Source organism: Salvelinus alpinus, chromosome 1, assembly GCF_045679555.1.
Source record: "Salvelinus alpinus chromosome 1, SLU_Salpinus.1, whole genome shotgun sequence".
Classification (NCBI taxonomy): Eukaryota; Metazoa; Chordata; class Actinopteri; order Salmoniformes; family Salmonidae; genus Salvelinus; species Salvelinus alpinus.
In genome coordinates this window covers 11,379,239-11,404,980 of record NC_092086.1, presented here as the reverse complement: position 1 = coordinate 11,404,980, position 25,742 = coordinate 11,379,239, and the positions used below count along the sequence as shown (strand labels likewise).

General features: G+C 39.2%; 4 protein-coding genes and 1 pseudogene across 7 annotated transcripts in view; 2 read left to right on the top strand and 3 right to left on the bottom strand.

Moving 5' to 3' along the window:
• Positions 1–25,742, bottom strand: part of LOC139583688 (NLR family CARD domain-containing protein 3-like) — a 672,088-nt gene that overhangs the window by 59,326 nt on the left and 587,020 nt on the right. The gene's annotated exons all lie outside the window — the stretch shown is intronic.
• LOC139581409 (NACHT, LRR and PYD domains-containing protein 12-like) overlaps positions 1–25,742 on the bottom strand; it is a 234,075-nt gene that overhangs the window by 189,176 nt on the left and 19,157 nt on the right. The window lies entirely within an intron of this gene.
• Positions 1–25,742, bottom strand: part of LOC139554938 (nuclear transcription factor Y subunit gamma-like) — a 94,477-nt gene that overhangs the window by 66,632 nt on the left and 2,103 nt on the right. The window lies entirely within an intron of this gene.
• Positions 9,654–13,354, top strand: LOC139565010 (putative nuclease HARBI1). 4 transcript variants are annotated; one of them, XR_011673082.1, is made up of 9 exons: positions 9,654–10,388; positions 10,476–10,652; positions 10,743–10,804; positions 10,887–10,973; positions 11,061–11,345; positions 11,425–11,460; positions 11,559–12,113; positions 12,395–12,506; positions 12,601–13,354. XR_011673082.1 is itself a non-coding variant. In XM_071385411.1 (7 exons), the coding sequence occupies exons 5-7, from the start codon at positions 12,045–12,047 to the stop codon at positions 12,969–12,971; spliced, it is 552 nt and encodes a 183-aa protein (XP_071241512.1). In that variant the 5' UTR covers positions 9,654–10,388; positions 10,476–10,652; positions 10,743–10,804; positions 10,887–10,973; positions 11,061–12,044; the 3' UTR covers positions 12,972–13,354. The 4 variants fall into 4 exon arrangements, 2 of the variants coding, with proteins under 2 accessions (XP_071241512.1, XP_071242306.1); XR_011673054.1 differs by having other exon boundaries at positions 11,425–12,113; XM_071385411.1 differs by having other exon boundaries at positions 11,061–12,113.
• On the top strand, positions 19,555–20,138 carry LOC139567704 (RNA-binding protein 38 pseudogene; annotated as a pseudogene).

The following is a 25,742-nucleotide window of genomic DNA, read 5'->3' as shown; positions in this document are numbered from 1 at the left end:
CCTACCATTAAAATTATAGACTGATAATTTCTTTGTCAGTGGGCAAACGTACAAAATCAGCAGGGGATCAAATACTTTTTTCCCTCACTGTACTAACCGGGAGGGTTGAATTATGTAATTTATTGGAGGGCTGGAAGACGCACTCTTGTCTTTTCTATTCCGAGGTTGTTTACTCACAATATCAGATATTAAGATGTGTTTTATAATGAATGTATACTAAGGTTTAAGTTCTGACTAGTGATTATTTACCCGGGGTTCAATACCTGCTATAATCACTATATTTTTGCTCTCCCAAAAGCAACACAGCCCTAATACAAGATACAATATAATACAATATAAAGCTAACTAAAGTAATGAGTGACCATTTTAGAAAATCATGGGACATATAGTCTGTAGTTGCATGCTATTTTATGTCAATCATATTGCTGCTTGTAGCCTATAACTGATGCTTCGTGGTATTATGCTGCCATCTATTGGAAATATTTAGCAATTAAAAGTTATTAATTCACTTACAGACATTGGTGGCAGGCAGCTGAGAATGTAAAAATATATAATGTGTCCAGCCTACTTGAGTTTAATCAATTTGATTTGATTTGATTTATTAATTCACCCACAGAAATTGGTGAGGCAGCTGAGAAATAAAGTGTATTTTTCTTGTTAATTCCTTAGATCAGTCTCAAACCTGCCCCACCTATCAGACGCCAATCTATCCCATTCCAGTTGCTGGAGTTGCTGGACTTTCACATAGAAGTTACTAGGTCACCCAGTTCAAACCACATTTGAAAAATATAACTAATATGTATTGTTTATCAAGTGTTCATCCTTGCAATAATAAATATAAAATAACAAAACAATAAAAGCAAAATGCTTAGACAGGTTTCGATTAACAAAATAATCAAAATTCTGTTTGGTGCTATAATTCTATTTACTAAGATCTATTTACTATTTACTAAAACAGTTTCTAAAAGTGTTCTAGGCTACCCTACCCTAGAATTAGGGTTAAGGGTTAAAATAGGTTATACCTAGGACTAGGGGTTAAGGCTAAAATAGGTAATACCTAGGACTAGGGGTTAAGGCTAAAATAGGTTATACGTAGGACTAGGGGTTAAGGCTAAAATAGGTTATACCTAGGACTAGGGGTTAAGGCTAAAATAGGTAATACGTAGGGTTGGAGTTTCTGTAGAGCACTTTGTGACATCTGCTGATGTAAAAAGGGCTTTATAAATACATTTGATTGATTGTTAGGTTTAGGGTTTTTAAGGCAAAAAAACAGTATGGGTTTGTAGCTCTCTTGCCCCTCCCTGTGGCCTTCTGTGGGTACTACATAACTCATTCACAACACCTGCTAGGCTCATAATCCGAGGTAGCAACTGCATCAGATCTACCAATCAATGAGCTAGACCTGTCCATTTGGTTTGAACTCAGTGAACCTGCGCATCATTCGCTCAATTCGATGCCTAAAAACGAAGATTTAGATGCATGTCAAATTACCCAGCAGCCATTTAGAAACAAGATGTTGTAAAAAAAAATAAGATCTTATTTCAAAAATGTATTCTGGCTGTTTAAATCAGCCACATCTTGAAAAAGAGAACAGTAATAATAGTAATAATAATTTAATAAATATATACCCATCTAAAATCTATTAACTGATAATCTGAGAACAGTAATATTGAAGGTACCCATAAGCAACCATTTCTGATTAATAAACTAATGTGATGCATTTTGGAAATAAACTGTTAATATTTTTTTTTTTTTTAATTGTCAACTCACCTCTTAGCTTTGGTGTCATGTTTCCCAGAGATACTCATTTTAGAGGCAGGGCCCCCCTCCTCTCTCTCCCCAGAGAGACTCATTTTAGAGGCAGGGCCGCCCTCCTCTCTCTCCCCAGAGAGACTCATTTTAGAGGCAGGTCCCTCCTCTCTCTCCCCAGAGAGACTCATTTTAGAGGCAGGGCCTCCCTCCTCTCTCTCCCCAGAGAGACTCATTTTAGAGCACTGACCCCTAAACAGAGATCCAGCATGTTGCTTGTGGTTAACACAGAAATTCTTTAAAGTCAATTGTTATCATTTATTAACGATCTCTTATGAAACATTATCTAACAGACCTATCGAAACAGTCAGGTGAATTAATTCAATCACATGAATATGTAGTTGTGAAATGACATCTCCATGGTAACTGTCAATAATAATAATAATAATAATAAGTAACTGTTTGTTAAGGTAGTTATAGACAGTACAGCAACAACAACAATAATAATAATAATAATAATAAGTCACTGTTTGTTAAGGTAGTTATAGACAGTACAGCAACAACAATAATAATAATAATAATAATAATAAGTCACTGTTTGTTAAGGTAGTTATAGACAGTACAGCAACAACAACAATAATAATAATAATAATAAATAAGTCACTGTTTGTTAAGGTAGTTATAGACAGTACAGCAACAATAATAATAATAATAATAATAAGTCACTGTTTGTTAAGGTAGTTATAGACAGTACAGCAACAATAATAATAATAATAATAATAAGTCACTGTTTGTTAAGGTAGTTATAGACAGTACAGCAACAATAATAATAATAAATAATAATAAGTCACTGTTTGTTAAGGTAGTTATAGACAGTACAGCAACAATAATAATAATAATAATAAGTCACTGTTTGTTAAGGTAGTTATAGACAGTACAGCAACAATAATAATAATAATAATAATAAGTCACTGTTTGTTAAGGTAGTTATAGACAGTACAGCAACAATAATAATAATAATAATAAGTCACTGTTTGTTAAGGTAGTTATAGACAGTACAGCAACAATAATAATAATAATAATAATAAGTCACTGTTTGTTAAGGTAGTTATAGACAGTACAGCAACAATAATAATAATAATAATAAGTCACTGTTTGTTAAGGTAGTTATAGACAGTACAGCAACACAAGGCCATGTCTCACAATTATTTATGAATTAAAAGTAAGATATTTATTGCCTTTCAATCTGTTCTTTTCTCAACGTATCTGAGAATGTAGACAGAAGGGCTAAAATGGACATGATTGATCTGAGGGGGAAATCTTTGATCCATTCAGAAAGGTTTTTTGCATCAAGTAAGAGATGTTATATTATGTAAAGTGGACAAGGTTATAATGTATAGTAGAGGGTTGTTAGTGATATGTAGATGTTATATTATGTAAAGTAGGCTAGGTTATAATGTATAGTAGTGGGTTGTTAGTGATATGCAGATCTTGGTCTATACCTCGCTATAGCCTACATATCATAGATGACCAGCCTAAACCTGTTCAGATCAGTTCACATAATGTTATAGTCCTACCAGTAGCAGGACAGAGAATGTACTGTATATAACCTACATATCATAGATGACCAGTCTAAACCTGTTCAGATCAGTTCACATAATGTTATAGTCCTAACAGTAGCAGGACAGAGAATGTACTGTATATAACCTACATATCATAGATGACCAGTCTAAACCTGTTCAGATCAGTTCACATAATGTTATAGACCTACCAGTAGCAGGACAGAGAATGTACTGTATATAACCTACATATCATAGATGACCAGTCTAAACCTGTTCAGATCAGTTCACATAATGTTATAGTCCTACCAGTAGCAGGACAGAGAATGTACTGTATATAACCTACATATCATAGATGACCAGTCTAAACCTGTTCAGATCAGTTCACAGACACCATCAGGTTTGTCAACAACAGTGATCATAGCTCCAACCTACTCTGACTATTGAATGTCTGATGTAGACCTAACCTTATAATAGTTTGTAGGTAGCCTAGACCTACAGTACGAGAGTCTGCCCGTCTTTCCTACATATCTACACATTTATTTAATGTTACCGAGAAATATGTGTCACAGTTTCAACAGCCATTTTGTAACTGCGTGGGCTACAAACATACTTTTAATTTCATATGAGGAAATCACATAACTTACAGTCACTGGTGCAGCCGCCTATTTTCTGGCAGATGAAGTAGCTTTCATAGGCAACTCATTCAACCAGCCTAAACAACAGTAAATACAAGATGTCAAATGGTCAAAAGTTAATCCTGATAGAGTCATATACATTAGAGAGAGGTATATATATCCTGATAGAGCCATATACATTAGAGAGAGGTATATATATTCTGATATAGTCATATACATTAGAGAGAGGTATATATATTCTGATATAGTCATATACATTAGAGAGAGGTATATATATCCTGATAGAGTCATTAGAGAGAGGTATATATATCCTGATATAGTCATATACATTAGAGAGAGGTATATATATCCTGATATAGTCATATACATTAGAGAGAGGTATATATATCCTGATAGAGCCATATACATTAGAGAGAGGTATATATAACCTGATAGAGCCATATACATTAGAGAGAGGTATATATAACCTGATAGAGCCATATACATTAGAGAGAGGTATATATAACCTGATAGAGCCATATACATTAGAGAGAGGTATATATATTCTGATATAGTCATATACATTAGAGAGAGGTATATATATCCTGATGAAGTCATATACATTAGAGAGAGGTATATATATCCTGATATAGTCATATACATTCGAGAGAGGTATATATATCCTGATAAAGTCATATACATTAGAGAGAGGTATATATATCCTGATAGAGCCATATACATTAGAGAGAGGTATATATATCCTGATATAGTCATATACATTAGAGAGAGGTATATATATCCTGATATAGTCATATACATTAGAGAGAGGTATATATATCCTGATATAGTCATATACATTAGAGAGAGGTATATATATCCTGATAGAGCCATATACATTAGAGAGAGGTATATATATCCTGATATAGTCATATACATTAGAGAGAGGTATATATATCCTGATATAGTCATATACATTAGAGAGGTATATAGATCCTGATAAAGTCATATACATTAGAGAGAGGTATATATATCCTGATAGAGCCATATACATTAGAGAGAGGTATATATATCCTGATATAGTCATATACATTAGAGAGAGGTATATATATCCTGATATAGTCATATACATTAGAGAGGTATATATATCCTGATATAGTCATATACATTCGAGAGAGGTATATATATCCTGATAAAGTCATATACATTAGAGAGAGGTATATATATCCTGATAGAGCCATATACATTAGAGAGAGGTATATATATCCTGATATAGTCATATACATTAGAGAGAGGTATATATATCCTGATATAGTCATATACATTAGAGAGGTATATATATCCTGATATAGTCATATACATTAGAGAGAGGTATATATATCCTGATAGAGCCATATACATTAGAGAGAGGTATATATATCCTGATATAGTCATATACATTAGAGAGAGGTATATATATCCTGATATAGTCATATACATTAGAGAGAGGTATATATATCCTGATAGAGCCATATACATTAGAGAGAGGTATATATATCCTGATATAGTCATATACATTAGAGAGAGGTATATATATCCTGATAGAGTCATATACATTAGAGAGAGGTATATATATCCTGATAGAGTCATATACATTAGAGAGAGGTATATATATCCTGATATAGTCATATACATTAGAGAGAGGTATATATATCCTGATAGAGTCATATACATCAGAGAGAGGTATATATATCCTGATATAGTCATATACATTAGAGAGAGGTATATATATCCTGATATAGTCATATACATTAGAGAGAGGTATATATATCCTGATAGAGCCATGTACATTAGAGAGAGGTATATATATCCTGATATAGTCATATACATTAGAGAGAGGTATATATATCCTGATAGAGCCATATACGTTAGAGAGAGGTATATATATTCTGATATAGTCATATACATTAGAGAGAGGTATATATATTCTGATATAGTCATATACATTAGAGAGAGGTATATATATCCTGATAGAACCATATACATTAGAGAGAGGTATATTTCTACAGATGTTGGATCTTAATTTGAACCAGTTTGCTACAGCAGGAGAATAATCCTGCAGCAACAAGACATTTGCATTACTATGTAGATTATAGATAATGAATCATTTTTAAATGGAAAAGTTGAATTCATCATCTTCAGAAACCTTTTTTAAAGATTAAATACACGACACATTTTAGTTTTCCTGCAACAGGGTGATCATATATTTCTTTCCCCATGCTGTAGCCCTCACCAACTGGCCACCTGGTCCATAGAGACTAACGGACTATACTGTAGCCCTCACCAACTGGCCAACTGGCCCATAGAGACTAAAGGACTATGCTGTAGCCCTCACCAACTGGCCACCTGGTCCATAGAGACTAAAGGACTATACTGTAGCCCTCACCAACTGGCCACCTGGCCCATAGAGACTAAAGGACTATACTGTAGCCCTCACCAACTGGCCACCTGGCCCATAGAGACTAAAGGACTATGCTGTGGCCCTCACCAACTGGCCACCTGGCCCATAGAGACTAAAGGACTATGCTGTGGCCCTCACCAACTGGCCATCTGGCCCATAGAGACTAAAGGACTATGCTGTGGCCCTCACCAACTGGCCATCTGGCCCATAGAGACTAAAGGACTATGCTGTGGCCCTCACCAACTGGCCATCTGGCCCATAGAGACTAAAGGACTATGCTGTAGCCCTCACCAACTGTCCATCTGGCCCATAGAGACTAAAGGACTATGCTGTGTCCCTCACCAACTGTCCAACTGGTCCATAGAGACTAAAGGACTATGCTGTGGCCCTCACCAACTGGCCACCTGGCCCATAGAGACTAAAGGACTATGCACTCTACACTGCACACCACATCAAGCCATCTCTGAACTGAACACCAAATAACTGAACTATTCTGCATTATCTCTCTGTTCATCTCTCTTAGATTTATTTATACTGATACTGTAAATGTGGACATCCACTGTTTATCAACTGTATATCCACTGTACTGTATATCAACTGTATAGCCACTGTACTGTATATCAACTGTATATCCACTGTACTGTATATCAGCTGTATAGCCACTGTGCTGTATATCAACTGTATACCCACTGTGCTGTATATCCACTGTATAGCCACTGTACTGTATATCAACCGTATACCCACTGTGCTGTATATCAACTGTATATCCACTGTACTGTATATCAACTGTATAGCCACTGTGCTGTATATCAACTGTATGCCCACTGTGCTGTATATCCACTGTATAGCCACTGTACTGTATATCAACTGTATACCCACTGTGCTGTATATCCACTGTATATCCACTGTACTGTATATCAACTGTATACCCACTGTACTGTATATCCACTGTACTGTATATGAACTGTATATCAACTGTACTGTATATCCACTGTACTGTATATCAACTGTATACCCACTGTACTGTATATCAACTGTATAGCCACTGTACTGTGTATCAACTGTATACCCACTGTACTGTATATCAACTGTATAGCCACTGTACTGTATATCAACTGTATACCCACTGTGCTGTATATCCACTGTATATCCACTGTACTGTATATCCACTGTACTGTATATTAACTGTATATCCATTGTACTGTATATCAACTGTATAGCCACTGTACTGTATATCAACTGTATATCCACTGTACTGTATATCAACTGTATATCCACTGTACTGTTAATCAACTGTATATCAACTGTACTGTATATCAACTGTATATCAGCTGTATATCAAGTATATCAACTGTATATTCACTGTACTGTTTATCAACTGTATATCAACTGTACTGTATATCAACTGTATATCAACTGTATATCCACTGTACTGTATATCAACTGTATATCAACTGTATATCCACTGTACTGTATATCAACTGTATATCAACTGTATATCCACTGTACTGTATATCAACTGTATATCCACTGTACTGTTTATCAACTGTATATCAACTGTACTGTATATCAACTGTATATCAACTGTATATCCACTGTACTGTATATCAACTGTATAGCCACTGTACTGTATATCAACTGTATAGCCACTGTACTGTATATCAACTGTATATCCACTGTACTGTATATCAACTGTATAGCCACTGTGCTGTATATCAACTGTATACCCACTGTGCTGTATATCCACTGTATAGCCACTGTACTGTATATCAACTGTATACCCACTGTGCTGTATATCAACTGTATACCCACTGTGCTGTATATCCACTGTATATCCACTGTACTGTATATCAACTGTATACCCACTGTACTGTATATCCACTCTACTGTATATGAACTGTATATCAACTGTACTGTATATCCACTGTACTGTATATCAACTGTATACCCACTGTACTGTATATCAACTGTATAGCCACTGTACTGTGTATCAACTGTATACCCACTGTGCTGTATATCCACTGTATATCCACTGTACTGTATATCCACTGTACTGTATATCAACAGTGTACCCACTGTACTGTATATCAACTGTATAGCCACTGTACTGTATATCAACTGTATACCCACTGTGCTGTATATCCACTGTATATCCACTGTACTGTATATCCACTGTACTGTATATTAACTGTATATCCATTGTACTGTATATCAACTGTATAGCCACTGTACTGTCTATCAACTGTATATCCACTGTACTGTTTATCAACTGTATATCAACTGTATATCAACTGTATATCCACTGTACTGTATATCAACTGTATATCCACTGTACTGTTTATCAACTGTATATCAACTGTACTGTATATCAACTGTATATCAACTGTATATCAACTGTATATCCACTGTACTGTATATCAACTGTATAGCCACTGTACTGTATATCAACTGTATATCAACTGTACAGTATATCAACTGTATAGCCACTGTACTGTATATCAACTGTATATCCACCGTACTATATATCAACTGTATATCCACTGTACTGTATATCAACTGTATATCCACTGTACTGTATATGTGTATATCCACTGTACTGTATATGAACTGTATATATACTGTACTGTATATCAACTGTATATCCACTGTCCTGTTTATCAACTGTATAGCCACTGTACTGTATATCAACTGTATACCCACTGTACTATATATCAACTGTATATCCACTGTACTGTATATCAACTGTATATCCACTGTACTGTATATCAACTGTATATCCACTGTACTGTATATCAACTGTATATCCACTGTACTATATATCAACTGTATATCCACTGTACTGTTTATCAACTGTATATCCACTGTACTGTATATCAACTGTATATCCACTGTACTGTATATGTGTATATCCACTGTACTGTATATCAACTGTATATCCACTGTACTGTATATCAACTGTATAGCCACTGTACTGTATATGTGTATATCCACAGTTCATTCTCTTATAGCTCTATGCTCACTCCACCTAGTTGTGTATAATGTTGTATGGAAACTTTGTGTAAACTCTTCTGTCTGTATTCTGTCTCTAAATGTTGTCTATCACTAGCAGCACCATATCACCATGTAAAATGATGTAAAACTTGGAAATGGAAATGTAAAACTTGTTGTGTATTTGAGGTTTAAAAAGGCTCACAACCAGAACATGTCAAGTCATTGAGATATTTTCCGTTCTGCTGAGAGAGCACCTTCCTGATGACAAACACTCTGTATATTCTGATGGGTGAGGCCAGGGGCCTGTTGCACAAAAGTAGAATTAAGACATCCGGGATAAATGACTCAGCTGAGCTCAATGAAGCCAAAACATGTGCGTCCAGGCTTAATTGGTTGCACAAAGACCAAGCCAGGATGAGCAGACACGGATTCATTAAGCCAGGTGAAACCAATCCTGGATAGGTGCGCGCTCACGGCTCACTCAAATAGACCCCGCCACAGATCACAGATTAACTGATTTACCATGGCAACTAGAGCCGCGTACTTTTCCCCGTCGGAAGCACAAATCCTCATGGAGGCATACGAGGAGGTAAAAGATATAATTAAGAAGAAAGGCAACACCGCCACAGTGATAAAGCAAAGAGAAAAAGCGTGGCAAAGTATTGCAGACCGCCTGAATGCGTAAGTAGTGCACAATTACACACTCACCGCTCCGCTGAAACATCACAATTACAATTCAAATATTTAATTCACATCTCCAAAAATGCAGTTGTACTGTAATTATGAAACGGTTAAATTTTTAATTGAAATGCACTGCAGATATGAGTGAAATTGTGTAAAGTAACTCCATCACACTGTATAAAGCTATGATAAATTTTTTGATATTTTTACTGAAAACAAGACAAAAATACCAAGTAATTTTTTGCAGTGTGACTCCATTAAATGTGTGTGTGTGTGTGTGTAGATTAAACATGAACGGGCCAAAACGGACATGGCAGCAGGTCAAAATCAAATACAAGAACATTCTGCAGAATGGTATGGTCCCTGACTAATATTTAACAAAGCACAAGCATATATTGTACCCAGAAGGTGCCTGCTCACACATTGTCTGTACTGTTTTAGCAGTGAAAAAGAATACCCACAGACAAGGCACGGGTGGTGGGTCACCAAAGGCTGACCTTACCCCAGCAGAGGACATGGCCTTGGAGCTAAATAAAGGCAGGCCCGTCTTAGAGGGGATCCCTGGGGGGAAAGAGACGAGCATAGGTTCCTCCCAAGATGCCACCCGCTTCATTCAAGGTATGTCCTTCCATCTCTACATGGGATACAACCACATTCATATTGAATCAATTTGGACTGTCTGACTTTGGTTTACCTATTGCCTTGCAGTGTCTGGCAGCACTGTGTTCCTGTTAGAGCCACCAGCACAAGCACCAGACGATGCTGATCCAGTGAGTACTCCATCAAAGGCATACTGTAGGCCTGGCATGTCTTGTCTACTAGCTTCAATATGAATCCGATTAAATGTGATAGGGTGAAGGCCCCAGTGCAGCAGCAACAGCACATGATGGAGACGATGATGAGGAGGAGACCATCTCTCTGGATTCCAGAAGGCATGAGGTATCATGTTAAGACTGTGAAAGTACTATTTACTCTACAATGGTGAGGAGTCCTCATCAAAATCAAAAAATCTAATTTCTTTTACAGGACCCAGATGCTATACAGTGGGAAAACCAGCCTGGCAACATAGTGCGTATTAATAAAAGGACACCACATCCTGACAAATTCCAGCTGCGCTAATTGTATTGTGTTCACAGAGCTCACAAGCTATCAGAAAGTTGTATGGCAACCACCTCCGGCGCCAAATAGAACTGGCAGACATAGACATTCAGTACAAGAAGAAAAAGATGGAAAATCTTGCACTGGAGTCCGAAATAAAAAAGAGGACAATTAGGAAACTGGACCTTGAAATAAAAAAAACTTGAGAGGGAGGTGAGATATGCCTTCAATGTACACTGTATGCTAACTGTAACACAAATGTATTAATCATTATTTTTCTTTCCTCCCCCAGCTCCAAGAAGATGACACAGCTCAAAATAAAAATTAGGTATATTCTCGTAAAGTCAAGTGAGCCATGACATATGAGCTCTTATTGTGAGCACACAGGACGGTGGCATCTTTCTAAGGTTTTTTTTATTTTCCCAGCAATCAGTACAACCAAGTCATCGTTATAAGGCATCGCCCTCTTTTGCCCACCCCCCCAGCACCAGGTGTGGCCACTAGCCTATATGAAGGCCCAAAATTGTGTGTTCCTTTCTGCTCTGACAATGGCATGCCCATTCGTGCGAGATGTGGTGGATGAAGAAGCACTTGTGCTGAGGAGAGCCTTCAGGCGAGAAAGGGTCTTCAGGGACCGGTTGGACCCACTGGCCTTCCCTGATGACCATCTATATGAAAGATACAGGTTTTCTGCAGATGGCATCAGGTATCTATGCAGACTACTGGGTCCCAGGATTAAGCACCGCACTGCACGGAGCCATGCACTGAGTGTGGAGCAAATGGTTTGTGTGGCCTTGCGCTTTTTTGCTAGTGGAGCCTTCCTGTACTCAGTGGGGGATGCAGAACAGCTGAACAAGGCCACAATTTGCCGCACAATAAGGAGTGTGTGTCTGGCTATCAAAGCATTAGCAGATGTCTTCATCTCCTTCCCTGGCCACAGAAGACTCTGTGACATCAAAGAGGAGTTCTATAGGATTGCAGGTAAGAGGATCTACAAATTACAGGACAACTGTTAACACATAGTAGGATACTCATTACTTTGTGTGACAGGTTTCCCCAATGTCATTGGTGCAGTGGACTGCACACACATAAGGATAAAAGCCCCCTCAGGTGCCCATGAGGCCGATTTTGTGAATAGGAAATCCTTTCACAGCATTAATGTTCAGGTGAACATAACTTTTTGATATTGTCCATTGACGAACACTCTGCATTGCCAGTGATGTGCATTGATTGGTGTAATATTCCTCATCTTATGATTTCAGATGGTCTGCAATGCTGACTGTGTGATCAGCAATGTTGTGGCAAAATGGCCTGGCTCAGTCCATGACTCCAGAATCTTTCGGGCCTCTGAAATCTATCAGTGCCTATCACAAGGTAAGCCACACAACCCCTATTTATAACCATCATGGCTGTGTCAAGAATATCACTGTGTTTATGAGGTAGTAATGATGAGATTTTGTGTTGACAGGTGAATTCTCTGGTGTGTTGCTGGGAGACAGGGGGTATGGCTGCCAGCCTTTTCTCCTGACACCTTTCACAGACCCCCAGGAAGCACAGCAGGCCTACAACCATGCCCATGCCAGGACCAGGGCCAGAGTTGAAATGACCTTTGGCCTCCTGAAGGCACGCTTTCACTGCCTTCACAAATTAAGGGTCAGCCCTGTTAGGGCATGTGATATTACTGTGGCTTGTGCTGTCCTCCACAATGTGGCCTGCCTGAGGAAGGAGAGGGCCCCCAGAGTGCCACCAGCCATGGACTGGGACAATCCGGCAATCTTCCCTGATGACGACAGTGGTCGGCTGCTGAGGGACCAATATGTGTTGAATTATTTTAGTTAGTATGTGTGCTTTCAATTTTGGTTAAATATGTCCTGCGGTGGCAGAGTAATTTGAGTTTTTTTGGGTTCGTTTTTTGACGAATTTGGCCTCTTATGATGTTTGTGCGGTATACTGTGTGTAATACAAGGCTGCAGGGAGGCTACTGCATCCATTCATTTGTCTGTTCAGTTGATGTGTATGGATTTGTCCTGCATTTATTTTAGTGTGCAGACATGCAGGGTGTGTTATATACAGACCTTTGAATGTGTATGTATCATTTTGTATAATATGCTTGGATTCTGTGCTTTCCATCTTGTAGAGTCACTGTGACTTCAGTTTCGAAAGGAGCTGATGGTTTACCTGCTTTGTTTTGTCCTTATTCAATAAAGGAACATAATGTTACACATTGTGTTTTTATATTCATATGGAATGTGTATTTGTTTATATGACAGAGTACTAGGGCCACACTGAAGAAAAAGGATAAAGTCATAAATTTATGAGGCTGGTTCTTTCTGCAGAAAAGCTACATATTGTTTTTACAGTTTTGATACTTATGACAATGTGATACTTAATATTCTGGCACATCAGCATGTCTTTGTTTATGAAACCATACTGAAGTACAATTTCACGAAATGCCCCACATCTGTCATTTTAACAACTGTCCTCCTTTAAAACAACTGGTTACAATATTATGACTTGTGTTTTTTTCCCCTCTGTGGCCCTAATATTCTATCATTTTATATATAGCCTTATAGTCTATGGGAAACTGTAAATTATCTAATGATAGCAACATCATCTAAAAATCATTTTTTATCCAAAATCATTGAAATTAATGATCACAAACGTTTAAATAATAACAGTGGGTCTAGTTATATGTGATAATGTATAGTGAGCAGTGAAATAACTATTGGTTTCCATTTGTGGTGACTGCTGACTGACATTAGGGATGAGATTAAATAGATCCTGGAATTTAGCCTGGTCTGGAGCAGGCTAGCTCCACAGAATAAATCTCCATGGTAATTTATACCATAACATATCCTCCTGCCCCCTATCCATCTTTAGTGCAACCGGATTACGGATCAATTGAGCCAGGATCACCAAGATATCCTGGCTTAATCCCTTATCCTAGTTTTGTGCAACAGGCCCCAGAGCTGGAATGTGAAGCTAACTGAATCTGTCTAGCTTTAGAAAACCAGTATATCAAGCCTGTATCATAGTAGGTTTCAGCATCAGGCAGGTATCAACAGCCGAGTCGTAGGATACAACCTGGGTTGTATTCATTAGTTTACTCTACAGCCAACAGTTTTAAAATTTTGCATAAACAGTTTACTCCAAATACTGTACAACGTGACCTGAATGGTTTCTGTTGCCAAACGCTTTGCTACGATGGGCACTAATGAATACACACAACTTGTTTTGAGGAAGTGTAAGTTGTTGTTAGGCTTTCCACCATATTTATTTGTCTCTCTTTCACACAACAAACCTTCCTGAGTGAAAAGCATTAACAGTAGATTAGAAAGAGAAAATGTTTGTTTGTTGCTTGTTGTGTTTTAAACCTGTTTTGAGAAGACAAGTCTATAGACCTATGATACAGTACACTCTTAGAATAAAGGGTTCCAAACGGGTCCTCCGGCTGTCCCCATAGGAGAACGCTTTTGGGTTCCAGGTAGAACCCTTCTGGCTTCCATGTGGAACCCTCTGTGGAAAGGGTTCTGTATGGAACCCAAAAGGGTTCTATCTAGTACCAAAAAGGGTTCTACAAAAGGTTATCCTATGGGGACAGCCAAAGAATCCTTTTAGATTCTAGATAGTGTAGGAGTGATCACCCTGGGGCACACAGATGGGCACAGAACGAATTCACCCCACGCATCTAATTTATATCAAACATTTTAAGGAGAGTAGGACTATTATAACACTGTCCACCAACAATATCATCTATATGAATACACATAACAATATCATCAACTATATGAATACACATAACAATATCATCAACTATATGAATACACATAACAATATCATCAACTATATGACTACACATAACAATATCATCAACTATATGAATACACACAACAATATCATCAACTATATGAATACACATAACAATATCATCAACTACATGAATACACATAACAATATCATCAACTATATGAATACACATAACAATATCATCAACTACATGAATACACATAACAATATCATCAACTACATGAATACACATAACAATATCATCAACTATATGAATACACATAACAATATCATCAACTATATGAATACACACAACAATATCATCAACTATATGAATACACATAACAATATCATCAACTATATGAATACACATAACAATATCATCAACTATATGAATACACATAACAATCGTCGTCTTACCTTTTATCTCTCAATAGAAACAGAGTCTGAATGATCATTTGGTCGTAGAAAGTTACTTCTGTTTACTCAACTCATTTACATATCAGGTTCTGCCTGTTCTCCCTCTCTCTCTCAAACACACACACACCCAACATAACAAATAAAACATTTACTAAATTAACCAGACAGGTACAGAAAAATTTGTTTGACTCAAAAGTTCCAAGAAATATAATATTTTAGTACCAAGTGATATTACATTATCATGATTTATGAATTAAACTTTTATTTGAGGCATTAGAATGTATGTAAGAGACATGATTTAGTCAAAACTATGTCAATGTAGACCAGCATAGAGTACAACAACAGATCTATGTCAATGTAGACCAGCATAAAGTACAACAACAGATCTATGTCAATGTAGATCAGCATAGAGTACAACAACAGATCTATGTCAATGTACATCAGCATAAAGTACAACAACAGATCTATGTCAATGTAGACCAGCATAAAGTACAACAACAGATCTATGTCAATGTAGATCAGCATAGAGTACAACAACAGATCTATGTCAATGTACATCAGCATAAAGTACAACAACAGATCTATGTCAATGTAGATCAGCATAAAGTACAACAACAGATCTATGTCAATGTAGACCAGCATAGAGTACAATAACAGATCTATGTCAATGTAGACCAGCATAGAGTGCAACAACAGATCCATGTCAATGTAGACCAGCATAGAGTACAACAACAGATCTATGTCAATGTAGATCAGCATAAAGTACAACAACAGATCTATGTCAATGTAGACCAGCATAAAGTACAACTACAGATCTATGTCAATGTAGACCAGCATAAAGTACGAGGCAAAGGTTTTTGGAGGATGGCCTGGTGTCAAGAAGGGCAGCAAAGAAGCCACTTCTCTCCAGGAAAAACATCAGGGACAGACTGATATTCTGCATAAGGTACAGGGATTGGACTGCTGAGGACTGGGGTAAAGTCATTTTCTCTGATGAATCCCCTTTCCGATTGTTTGGGGCATCCGGAAAAAAGCTTGTCCGGAGAAGACAAGGTGAGCGCTACCATCAGTCCTGTGTCATGGCAACAGTAAAGCATCCTGAGACCATTCATGTGTGGGGTTGCTTCTCAGCCAAGGGAGTGGGCTCACTCACAAATTTGCCTAAGAACACAGACATGAATAAAGAATGGTACCAACACATCCTCCGAGAGCAGCCTCTCCCAACCATCCAGGAACAGTTTGGTGACGAACAATGCCTTTTCCAGCATGATGGAGCACCTTGCTTTAAGGCAAAAGTGATAACTAAGTGGCTCGGGGAACAAACATCGATATTCTGGGTCCATAGCTAGGAAACTCCCCAGACCTTAATCCCATTGAAAACTTGTGGTCAATCCTCCAGAGGTGGACAAACAAAAACCCCAAAATTCTGACAAACTCCAAGCATTGATTATGCAAGAATGGGTTACCATCAGTCAGGATGTGGCCCAGAAGTTAATTGATAGCATGCCAGGGCGGATTGCAGAGGTCTTGAAAAAGAAGGGTCAACACTGCTATTACTGACTCTATGCATCAACTTCATGTAATTGTCAAAAAAAGCCTTTGACACTTATGAAATGCTTGTAATTATACTTCAGTATTCCATAGTAACATCTGCCAAAAATATCTAAAGACACTGAAGCAGAAAACTTTGTGGAAATTAATATTTGTGTCATTCTCAAACTTTTGGCCACGACTGTATATATTTCCCGAAGAGCAAAGTTGGTAGAATCTTATTACAAATTGCTTCCACCAAGAATTAACTCATGGGGGTGGAGACTTCACTCAGGGGGTGGAGACTTAACTCAGAGGGTGGAGACTTAACTCAGAGGCTGGAGACCTAACTCATGGGGGTGGAGACTTATCCAATTATGTCATTTAATCATGTCTGTGAGAATAACAGAACTTATGTGGCAGGCAAAACCCTGAGGACAAACCATTCAGAATTTGTATTTTTTTGATGTCACTGTCTTTTCAATGAGGTTTCTTAGAGACACCAGATTTCTAATGGACTTGCTTGCAGTTCCTACCGCTTCCACTGGATGTCACCAGTCCTTTGAAATTGGTTGAGGTTATTCCTTTGTGTAGTGAAGAAGTAAGGCTATCGTAAATGAGGGTCACATGAAGTACATTTTTTGAGAGAGTCACGTTACCAAAAAAGTTGCGTCAGTTTGTTTTCTTTTTGTATTGAACACAGATCATCCCGTCTTCAAATTGATCGATTATTAACGTTTAAAAATACCTAACGTTGTATTACAAAAGCAGTTTGAAATGTTTTGGTAAAGTTTACATGTAACTTTTGATATATTTTGTAGTGACTTGGCGAAAGTTGGAAGCTGTGTTTTTCTGGATGAAACGGTCAAAATAAATTAACATTTTGGATATATATCGACGTAATTAATCGAACAAAAGGACCATTTGTGATGTTTATGGGACATATTGGAGTGCCAACAAAAGAATTTCGTCAAAGGTAAGGCATGATTTATATTTTATTTCTGCGTTTTGTGTCGTGCTTGCAGTGTTGAATTATGCTACTCTCTTTGTTTACTGTTGTGCTATCATCAGATAATAGCATCTTATGCTTTCGCCGAAAAGCCTTTTTGAAATCTGACATGTTGGCTGGATTCACAACGAGTGAAGCTTTAATTTGGTATCTTACATGTGTGATTTAATGAAAGTTTGATTTTTATATCATGTTATTTGAATATGGCATGCTGTATTTTCCCTGGCTATTGGCCGGTGGGACGTTTGCGCACAACAATTCCATGTGAATCTGATAACTATAATGTGTAGACTTTGCAGGATACAGTTTATGTCATCCTATCATTAATAAGAATGTCTCAGATGACAACCGAACTAACATCATATTCATTAAGTATCAACGCATATTTTCAACTGGTTGGATTACCGAAATATGGTTCCTTTCCCCCCACTGTTTGATGTTCCCAGACGGGTGTTGCAGGAGGTAATAAGTGAACGCCCATAGTTACCAATCCAGTTCTGTCATTTGAAAGGAAAGCATTGTCGTTAGATGTAACTCAACTAAAAACATTCAAACATAACATTGCATAACTTCTGTGTTGACTAAATATTTCACCTGTTGAAGTGTTTTACTTATTATATTGAGACAAACATTGAAGGGAATTGTTGAACATACCTTGAGTGATGGGAGAAGTCATCATCGAGTGGGAACAGACTAGAATGGTAACAAAGACATATGTAGCTACAACATGATGAGGATAGCTAGCTAATCGTTTTCTAGCTAGCTACTGTAACTAACATTCTTTAGGTGATACTAGCTATATTAGCTAGCTACTGTAACTAACATTCTTTAGGTGATACTAGCTATATTAGCTAGCTACTGTAACTAACATTCTTTAGGTGATACTAGCTATATTAGCTAGCTACTGTAACTAACATTCTTTAGGTGATACTAGCTATATTAGCTAGCTACTGTAACTAACATTCTTTAGGTGATACTAGCTATATTAGCTAGCTACTGTCACTAACATTCTTTAGGTGGTGCTAGCTATATTAGCTAGCTACTGTCACTAACATTATTCAGGTGGTAATAGCTATATTAGCTAGCTACTGTAAATAACATTCTTTAGGTGGTACTCGCTATATTAGCTAGTTACTGTAACTAACATTATTTAGGTGGTGCTAGCTATATTAGCTAGCTACTGTAACTTACATTGTTTAGGTGGTACTCGCTATATTAGCTAGCTACTCTAACTAACATTCTTTAGGTATATTAACTAGCTACTGTAACTAACATTCTTTAGGTGGTACTAGCTATATTAGCTAGCTACTCTAACTAACATTCTTTAGGTATATTAACTAGCTACTGTAACTAACATTCTTTAGGTGGTACTAGCTATATTAGCTAGCTACTCTAACTAACATTCTTTAGGTATATTAACTAGCTACTGTAACTAACATTCTTTAGGTGGTACTAGCTATATTAGCTAGCTACTCTAACTAACATTCTTTAGGTATATTAACTAGCTACTGTAACTAACATTCTTTAGGTGGTACTAGCTATATTAGCTAGCTACTCTAACTAACATTCTTTAGGTATATTAACTAGCTACTGTAACTAACATTCTTTAGGTGATGCTAGCTATATTAGCTAGCTACTGTGACTAACATTCTTTAGGTGATACTACTACTACCTGTAAAGACCCCAACCCCATCATCGACGGGCGCAAGTCCAATGTGAACCTGGCTTACATTGGTGCCAAGCCCCGCAATATGCAGATAGGTGAGCCGACCAGGGGCATATCCATCGGAGTGCAACCTATTCACCCAGCGCTCATCCAGAGGCAGTATGGGTTGGCCCAGCAGTATGTGTATCCCCAAGCCTTCATCCAGCCCAGCCTGGTTCTCCCCTCTCAGTTGTCCTCCTCCGCCCCCTACCTGGACTACAGTGCTGCCTATGCCCAGTACGCCCAGGCAGCCTTTGAGCAGTACCCCTACGCTGCCTCCCCAGGGTTCCTGGGCTACGGCTACACCCCCAGCCCTGCCGCCGTCCCCTCCCAGGCCCCTGCCTCTGTTCACCAGACTCTCCCCACAGGGGAAGGCCCAGCCTCCACCTTCCTACAGTACACCCCCCAGCAGCATGTTCAGCCAGACCGCATGCAGTGAGGAGAGGCAGGATGCAGGGAGTCCTGTAGGCTGCCTGGGGAGTCACCCTGTGCTGCCCCTGCCTGGGCTTTCAGGGAAGGGCTGGAGAAAGCAGGACTATTGCACTATATAGGACTATTGCAGGTCCTAATCCAGGCACTTATCATCTCCCGTCTGGATTACTGCAACTCGCTGTTGGCTGGGCTCCCTGCCTGTGCCATTAAACCCCTACAACTCATCCAGAACGCCGCAGCCCGTCTGGTGTTCAACCTTCCCAAGTTCTCTCACGTCACCCCGCTCCTCCGCTCTCTCCACTGGCTTCCAGTTGAAGCTCGCATCCGCTACAAGACCATGGTGCTTGCCTACGGAGTTGTGAGGGGAACGGCACCTCAGTACCTCCAGGCTCTGATCAGGCCCTACACCCAAACAAGGGCACTGCGTTCATCCACCTCTGGCCTGCTCGCCTCCCTACCACTGAGGAAGTACAGTTCCCGCTCAGCCCAGTCAAAACTGTTCGCTGCTCTGGCCCCCCAATGGTGGAACAAACTCCCTCACGACGCCAGGACAGCGGAGTCAATCACCACCTTCCGGAGACACCTGAAACCCCACCTCTTTAAGGAATACCTAGGATAGGATAAAGTAATCCTTCTGACCCCCCCCCCCCTTAAAAGATTTAGATGCACTGTTGTAAAGTGGCTGTTCCACTGGATGTCATAAGGTGAATGCACCAATTTGTAAGTCGCTCTGGATAAGAGCGTCTGCTAAGTGACTTAAATGTAATGTACTAGCTATATTAGCCAACTCAGAGACTATGAAATTATGAAAATCAGCATCGAAACAACATGTGTGGTTCTGAATCACTATTCAAAAGTGTACCACACATGTGGCGTGTGGGATACCACATTCCCCATATGAATGGTGTGATTGGTAAGATTTTTCCACATTTTAATGGGGTGATTGGTGGCAAATTGGGTATAAAGGCTGGTCCTAGCTCCAAAATGCAGGTCCTAGCTCCAAAATGCAGGTCCTAGCTCCAAAATGCAGGTCCTAGCTCCAAAATGCAGGTCCTAGCTCCAAAATGCAGGTCCTAGCTCCAAAATGCTGGTCCTAGCTCCAAAATGCAGGTCCTAGCTCCAAAATGCTGGTCCTAGCTCCAAAATGCAGGTCCTAGCTCCAAAATGCAGGTCCTAGCTCCAAAATGCAGGTCCTAGCTCCAAAATGCAGGTCCTAGCTCCAAAATGCAGGTCCTAGCTCCAAAATGCAGGTCCTAGCTCCAACATGCAGGTCCTAGTTGAGCTCGCTGGCTGGTTCTGCTCTGTTTTTGCATGTTTTTGTTTTGTGGTGGAAAACTGAGTGTTTCCAGCATAACATGTCAACTCTGTTACCCAGAGATAAAAGACTAGAAATGTTTTAGCAACTACATTTTTTGGTGAAGCCTGAATTCAATTGTCACTTCGTGTTTCACACAACAAGCTTCCATTCCCGCTGTCACAAGGGATTTATACATGATTTAATATGAATCCCTGTTATGGTCAACCGTTACTTTATTTGGCACTTAATAGACACTTATTATAGTCAGTTTTTATTTAGCCTTTTGAAATGGAAAACATTTTTTTATTTTAGTTATTATTTGAATGAGTTTATGACAGAATATTAAAATGTAGGTGAAGTTTTAGTTATGAATATAAACTGGTAATGAGGTGTAGTTATGAATATAAACTGGTAATGAGGTGTAGTTATGAATATAAACTGGTAATGAGGTGTAGTTATGAATATAAACTGGTAATGAGGTGTAGTTATGAATATAAACTGGTAATGAGGTGTAGTTATGAATATAAACTGGTAATGAGGTGTAGTTATGAATATAAACTGGTAATGAGGTGTAGTTATGAATATAAACTGGTAATAATCTAGAGAACAATCTTCATTGTAAAAGACCCAACATGTTTCTGATGATATTTCAGTTTGACTTGGATGTATATTTGATGTGGTTGAAATACTATCAGCTTTTATGATGCTGATAAAGATGCACCTTAACAGACGGCCATTAGCTGCACAGTGTAGCCTACAGGTTATACACTGAGTGGACTAGATATTACTCTAACTGAGCAGTGTAGTCTACAGGTTATACACTGAGTGGACTAGATATTACTCTAACTGAGCAGTGTAGCCTACAGGTTATAGACTGAGTGGACTAGATATTACTCTAACTGAGCAGTGTAGTCTACAGGTTATACAATGAGTGGACTAGATATTACTCTAACTGAGCAGTGTAGCCTACAGGTTATACACTGAGTGGACTAGATATTACTCTAACTGAACAGTGTAGCCTATAGGTTATACACTGAGTGGACTAGATATTACTCTAACTGAGCAGTGTAGTCTACAGGTTATACACTGAGTGGACTAGATATTACTCTAACTGAACAGTGTAGCCTATAGGTTATACACTGAGTGGACTAGATATTACTCTAACTGAGCAGTGTAGTCTACAGGTTATACACTGAGTGGACTAGATATTACTCTAACTGAGCAGTGTAGCCTACAGGTTATACACTGAGTGGACTAGATATTACTCTAACTGAGCAGTGTAGTCTATAGGTTATACACTGAGTGTACTGGATATTACTCTAACTGAGCAATGTAGTCTATAGGTTATACACTGAGTGGACTAGATATTACTCTAACTGAGCAGTGTAGTCTACAGGTTATACACTGAGTGGACTAGATATTACTCTAACTGAGCAGTGTAGCCTATAGGTTATACACTGAGTGGACTGGATATTACTATAACTGAGCAGTGTAGCCTACAGGTTATACACTGAGTGGACTAGATATTACTCTAACTGAGCAGTGTAGCCTACAGGTTATACACTGAGTGGACTAGATATTACTCTAACTGAGCAGTGTCGTCTATAGGTTATACACTGAGTGGACTAGATATTACACTGAGCAGTGTAGTCTATAGGTTATACACTGAGTGGACTAGATATTACTCTAACTGAGCAGTGTAGCCTATAGGTTATACACTGAGTGGACTAGATATTACACTGAGCAGTGTAGTCTATAGGTTATACACTGAGTGGACTAGATATTACTCTAACTGAGCAGTGTAGCCTACAGGTTATACACTGAGTGGACTAGATATTACTCTAACTGAGCAGTGTAGCCTACAGGTTATACACTGAGTGGACTAGATATTACTCTAACTGAGCAGTGTAGCCTACAGGTTATACACTGAGTGGACTAGATATTACTCTAACTGAGCAGTGTAGCCTACAGGTTATACACTGAGTGGACTAGATATTACTCTAACTGAGCAGTGTAGTCTATAGGTTATACACTGAGTGTACTGGATATTACTCTAACTGAGCAATGTAGTCTATAGGTTATACACTGAGTGGACTAGATATTACTCTAACTGAGCAGTGTAGTCTACAGGTTATACACTGAGTGGACTAGATATTACTCTAACTGAGCAGTGTAGCCTATAGGTTATACACTGAGTGGACTGGATATTACTATAACTGAGCAGTGTAGCCTACAGGTTATACACTGAGTGGACTAGATATTACTCTAACTGAGCAGTGTAGTCTACAGGTTATACACTGAGTGGACTAGATATTACTCTAACTGAGCAGTGTCGTCTATAGGTTATACACTGAGTGGACTAGATATTACACTGAGCAGTGTAGTCTATAGGTTATACACTGAGTGGACTAGATATTACTCTAACTGAGCAGTGTAGCCTATAGGTTATACACTGAGTGGACTAGATATTACACTGAGCAGTGTAGTCTATAGGTTATACACTGAGTGGACTAGATATTACTCTAACTGAGCAGTGTAGTCTATAGGTTATACACTGAGTGGACTAGATATTACTCTAACTGAGCAGTGTAGTCTACAGGTTATACACTGAGTGGACAAAATGTTAAGGACGCCTTCCTAATATTGAGTTACAACCCTCCCGCCATTTTGTCCTCAGAACAGCCTCATGGATTCTACAAGGTGTTGAAAGCGTTCCACAGGGATGCAGGCCCATGTTGACTCAAATGCTTCCCACAGTTGTCAAGTTGGCTGGATGACATTTGGGTGGTGGAACATCAGTGTGAAAAACCCAGCAGCGTTGTAGTTCTTGACACAAACTAGTGCACCTGGTACCTACTACCATACCTCATTCAAAGGCACTTAAATCTGTTGTCTTGCTCATTCACCCTCTGAATGACACACATACACAATCCATGTCACAATTGTATCAAGGATTAAAAATCCTTCTTTAACCTGTCCCGTCCCCTTCATCTACACTGACATCAATAAGGTATCATTGCTTTCACCAGGATTCACCTGGTCAGTCTGTCATGGACAGAAAGGAGTCCTTAATGTTTTGTGTAAATTGCACAATAATTATACATTTATGCATTTTTTTATGTAGCCAATTGTTTTCTCTTTATTCAACCTGCCATCTACCCACCTGGGGACTGAGGGTTATGAGAGAACCCCCACATCACTAGCTTCTCTTTATACAACCTGCCATCTACCCACCTGGGGACTGAGGGTTATGAGAGAACCCCCACATCACTAGCTTCTCTTTATACAACCTGCCATCTACCCACCTGGGGACTGAGGGTTATGAGAGAACCCCCACATCACTAGCTTCTCTTTATACAACCTGCCATCTACCCACCTGGGGACTGAGGGTTATGAGAGAACCCCCACATCACTAGCTTCTCTTTATACAACCTGCCATCTACCCACCTGGGGACTGAGGGTTATGAGAGAACCCCCACATCACTAGCTTCTCTTTATACAACCTGCCATCTACCCACCTGGGGACTGAGGGTTATGAGAGAACCCCCACATCACTAGCTTCTCTTTATACAACCTGCCATCTACCCACCTGGGGACTGAGGGTTATGAGAGAACCCCCACATCACTAGCTTCTCTTTATTCAACCTGCCATCTACCCACCTGGGGACTGAGGGTTATGAGAGAACCCCCACATCACTAGCTTCTCTTTATTCAACCTGCCATCTACCCACCTGGGGACTGAGGGTTATGAGAGAACCCCCACATCACTAGCTTCTCTTTATTCAACCTGCCATCTACCCACCTGGGGACTGAGGGTTATGAGAGAACCCCCACATCACTAGCTTCTCTTTATACAACCTGCCATCTACCCACCTGGGGACTGAGGGTTATGAGAGAACCCCCACATCACTAGCTTCTCTTTATACAACCTGCCATCTACCCACCTGGGGACTGAGGGTTATGAGAGAACCCCCACATCACTAGCTTCTCTTTATACAACCTGCCATCTACCCACCTGGGGACTGAGGGTTATGAGAGAACCCCCACATCACTAGCTTCTCTTTATACAACCTGCCATCTACCCACCTGGGGACTGAGGGTTATGAGAGAACCCCCACATCACTAGCTTCTCTTTATACAACCTGCCATCTACCCACCTGGGGACTGAGGGTTATGAGAGAACCCCCACATCACTAGCTTCTCTTTATTCAACCTGCCATCTACCCACCTGGGGACTGAGGGTTATGAGAGAACCCCCACATCACTAGCTTCTCTTTATACAACCTGCCATCTACCCACCTGGGGACTGAGGGTTATGAGAGAACCCCCTCATCACTAGCTTCTCTTTATACAACCTGCCATCTACCCACCTGGGGAGTGAGGGTTATGAGAGAACCCCCACATCACTAGCTTCTCTTTATTCAACCTGCC

Bases quoted from the DNA above. Each gene is read 5' to 3' on its own strand.
- LOC139565010 (XM_071385411.1), top strand. From the start codon at position 12,045: ATGTCTTCATCTCCTTCCCTGGCCACAGAAGACTCTGTGACATCAAAG. The intron at 12,114-12,394 runs GTAAGAGGATCT...TTATGATTTCAG, and splicing joins GGAGTTCTATAGGATTGCAG to ATGGTCTGCAATGCTGACTG. The intron at 12,507-12,600 runs GTAAGCCACACA...TTGTGTTGACAG, and splicing joins CTATCAGTGCCTATCACAAG to GTGAATTCTCTGGTGTGTTG.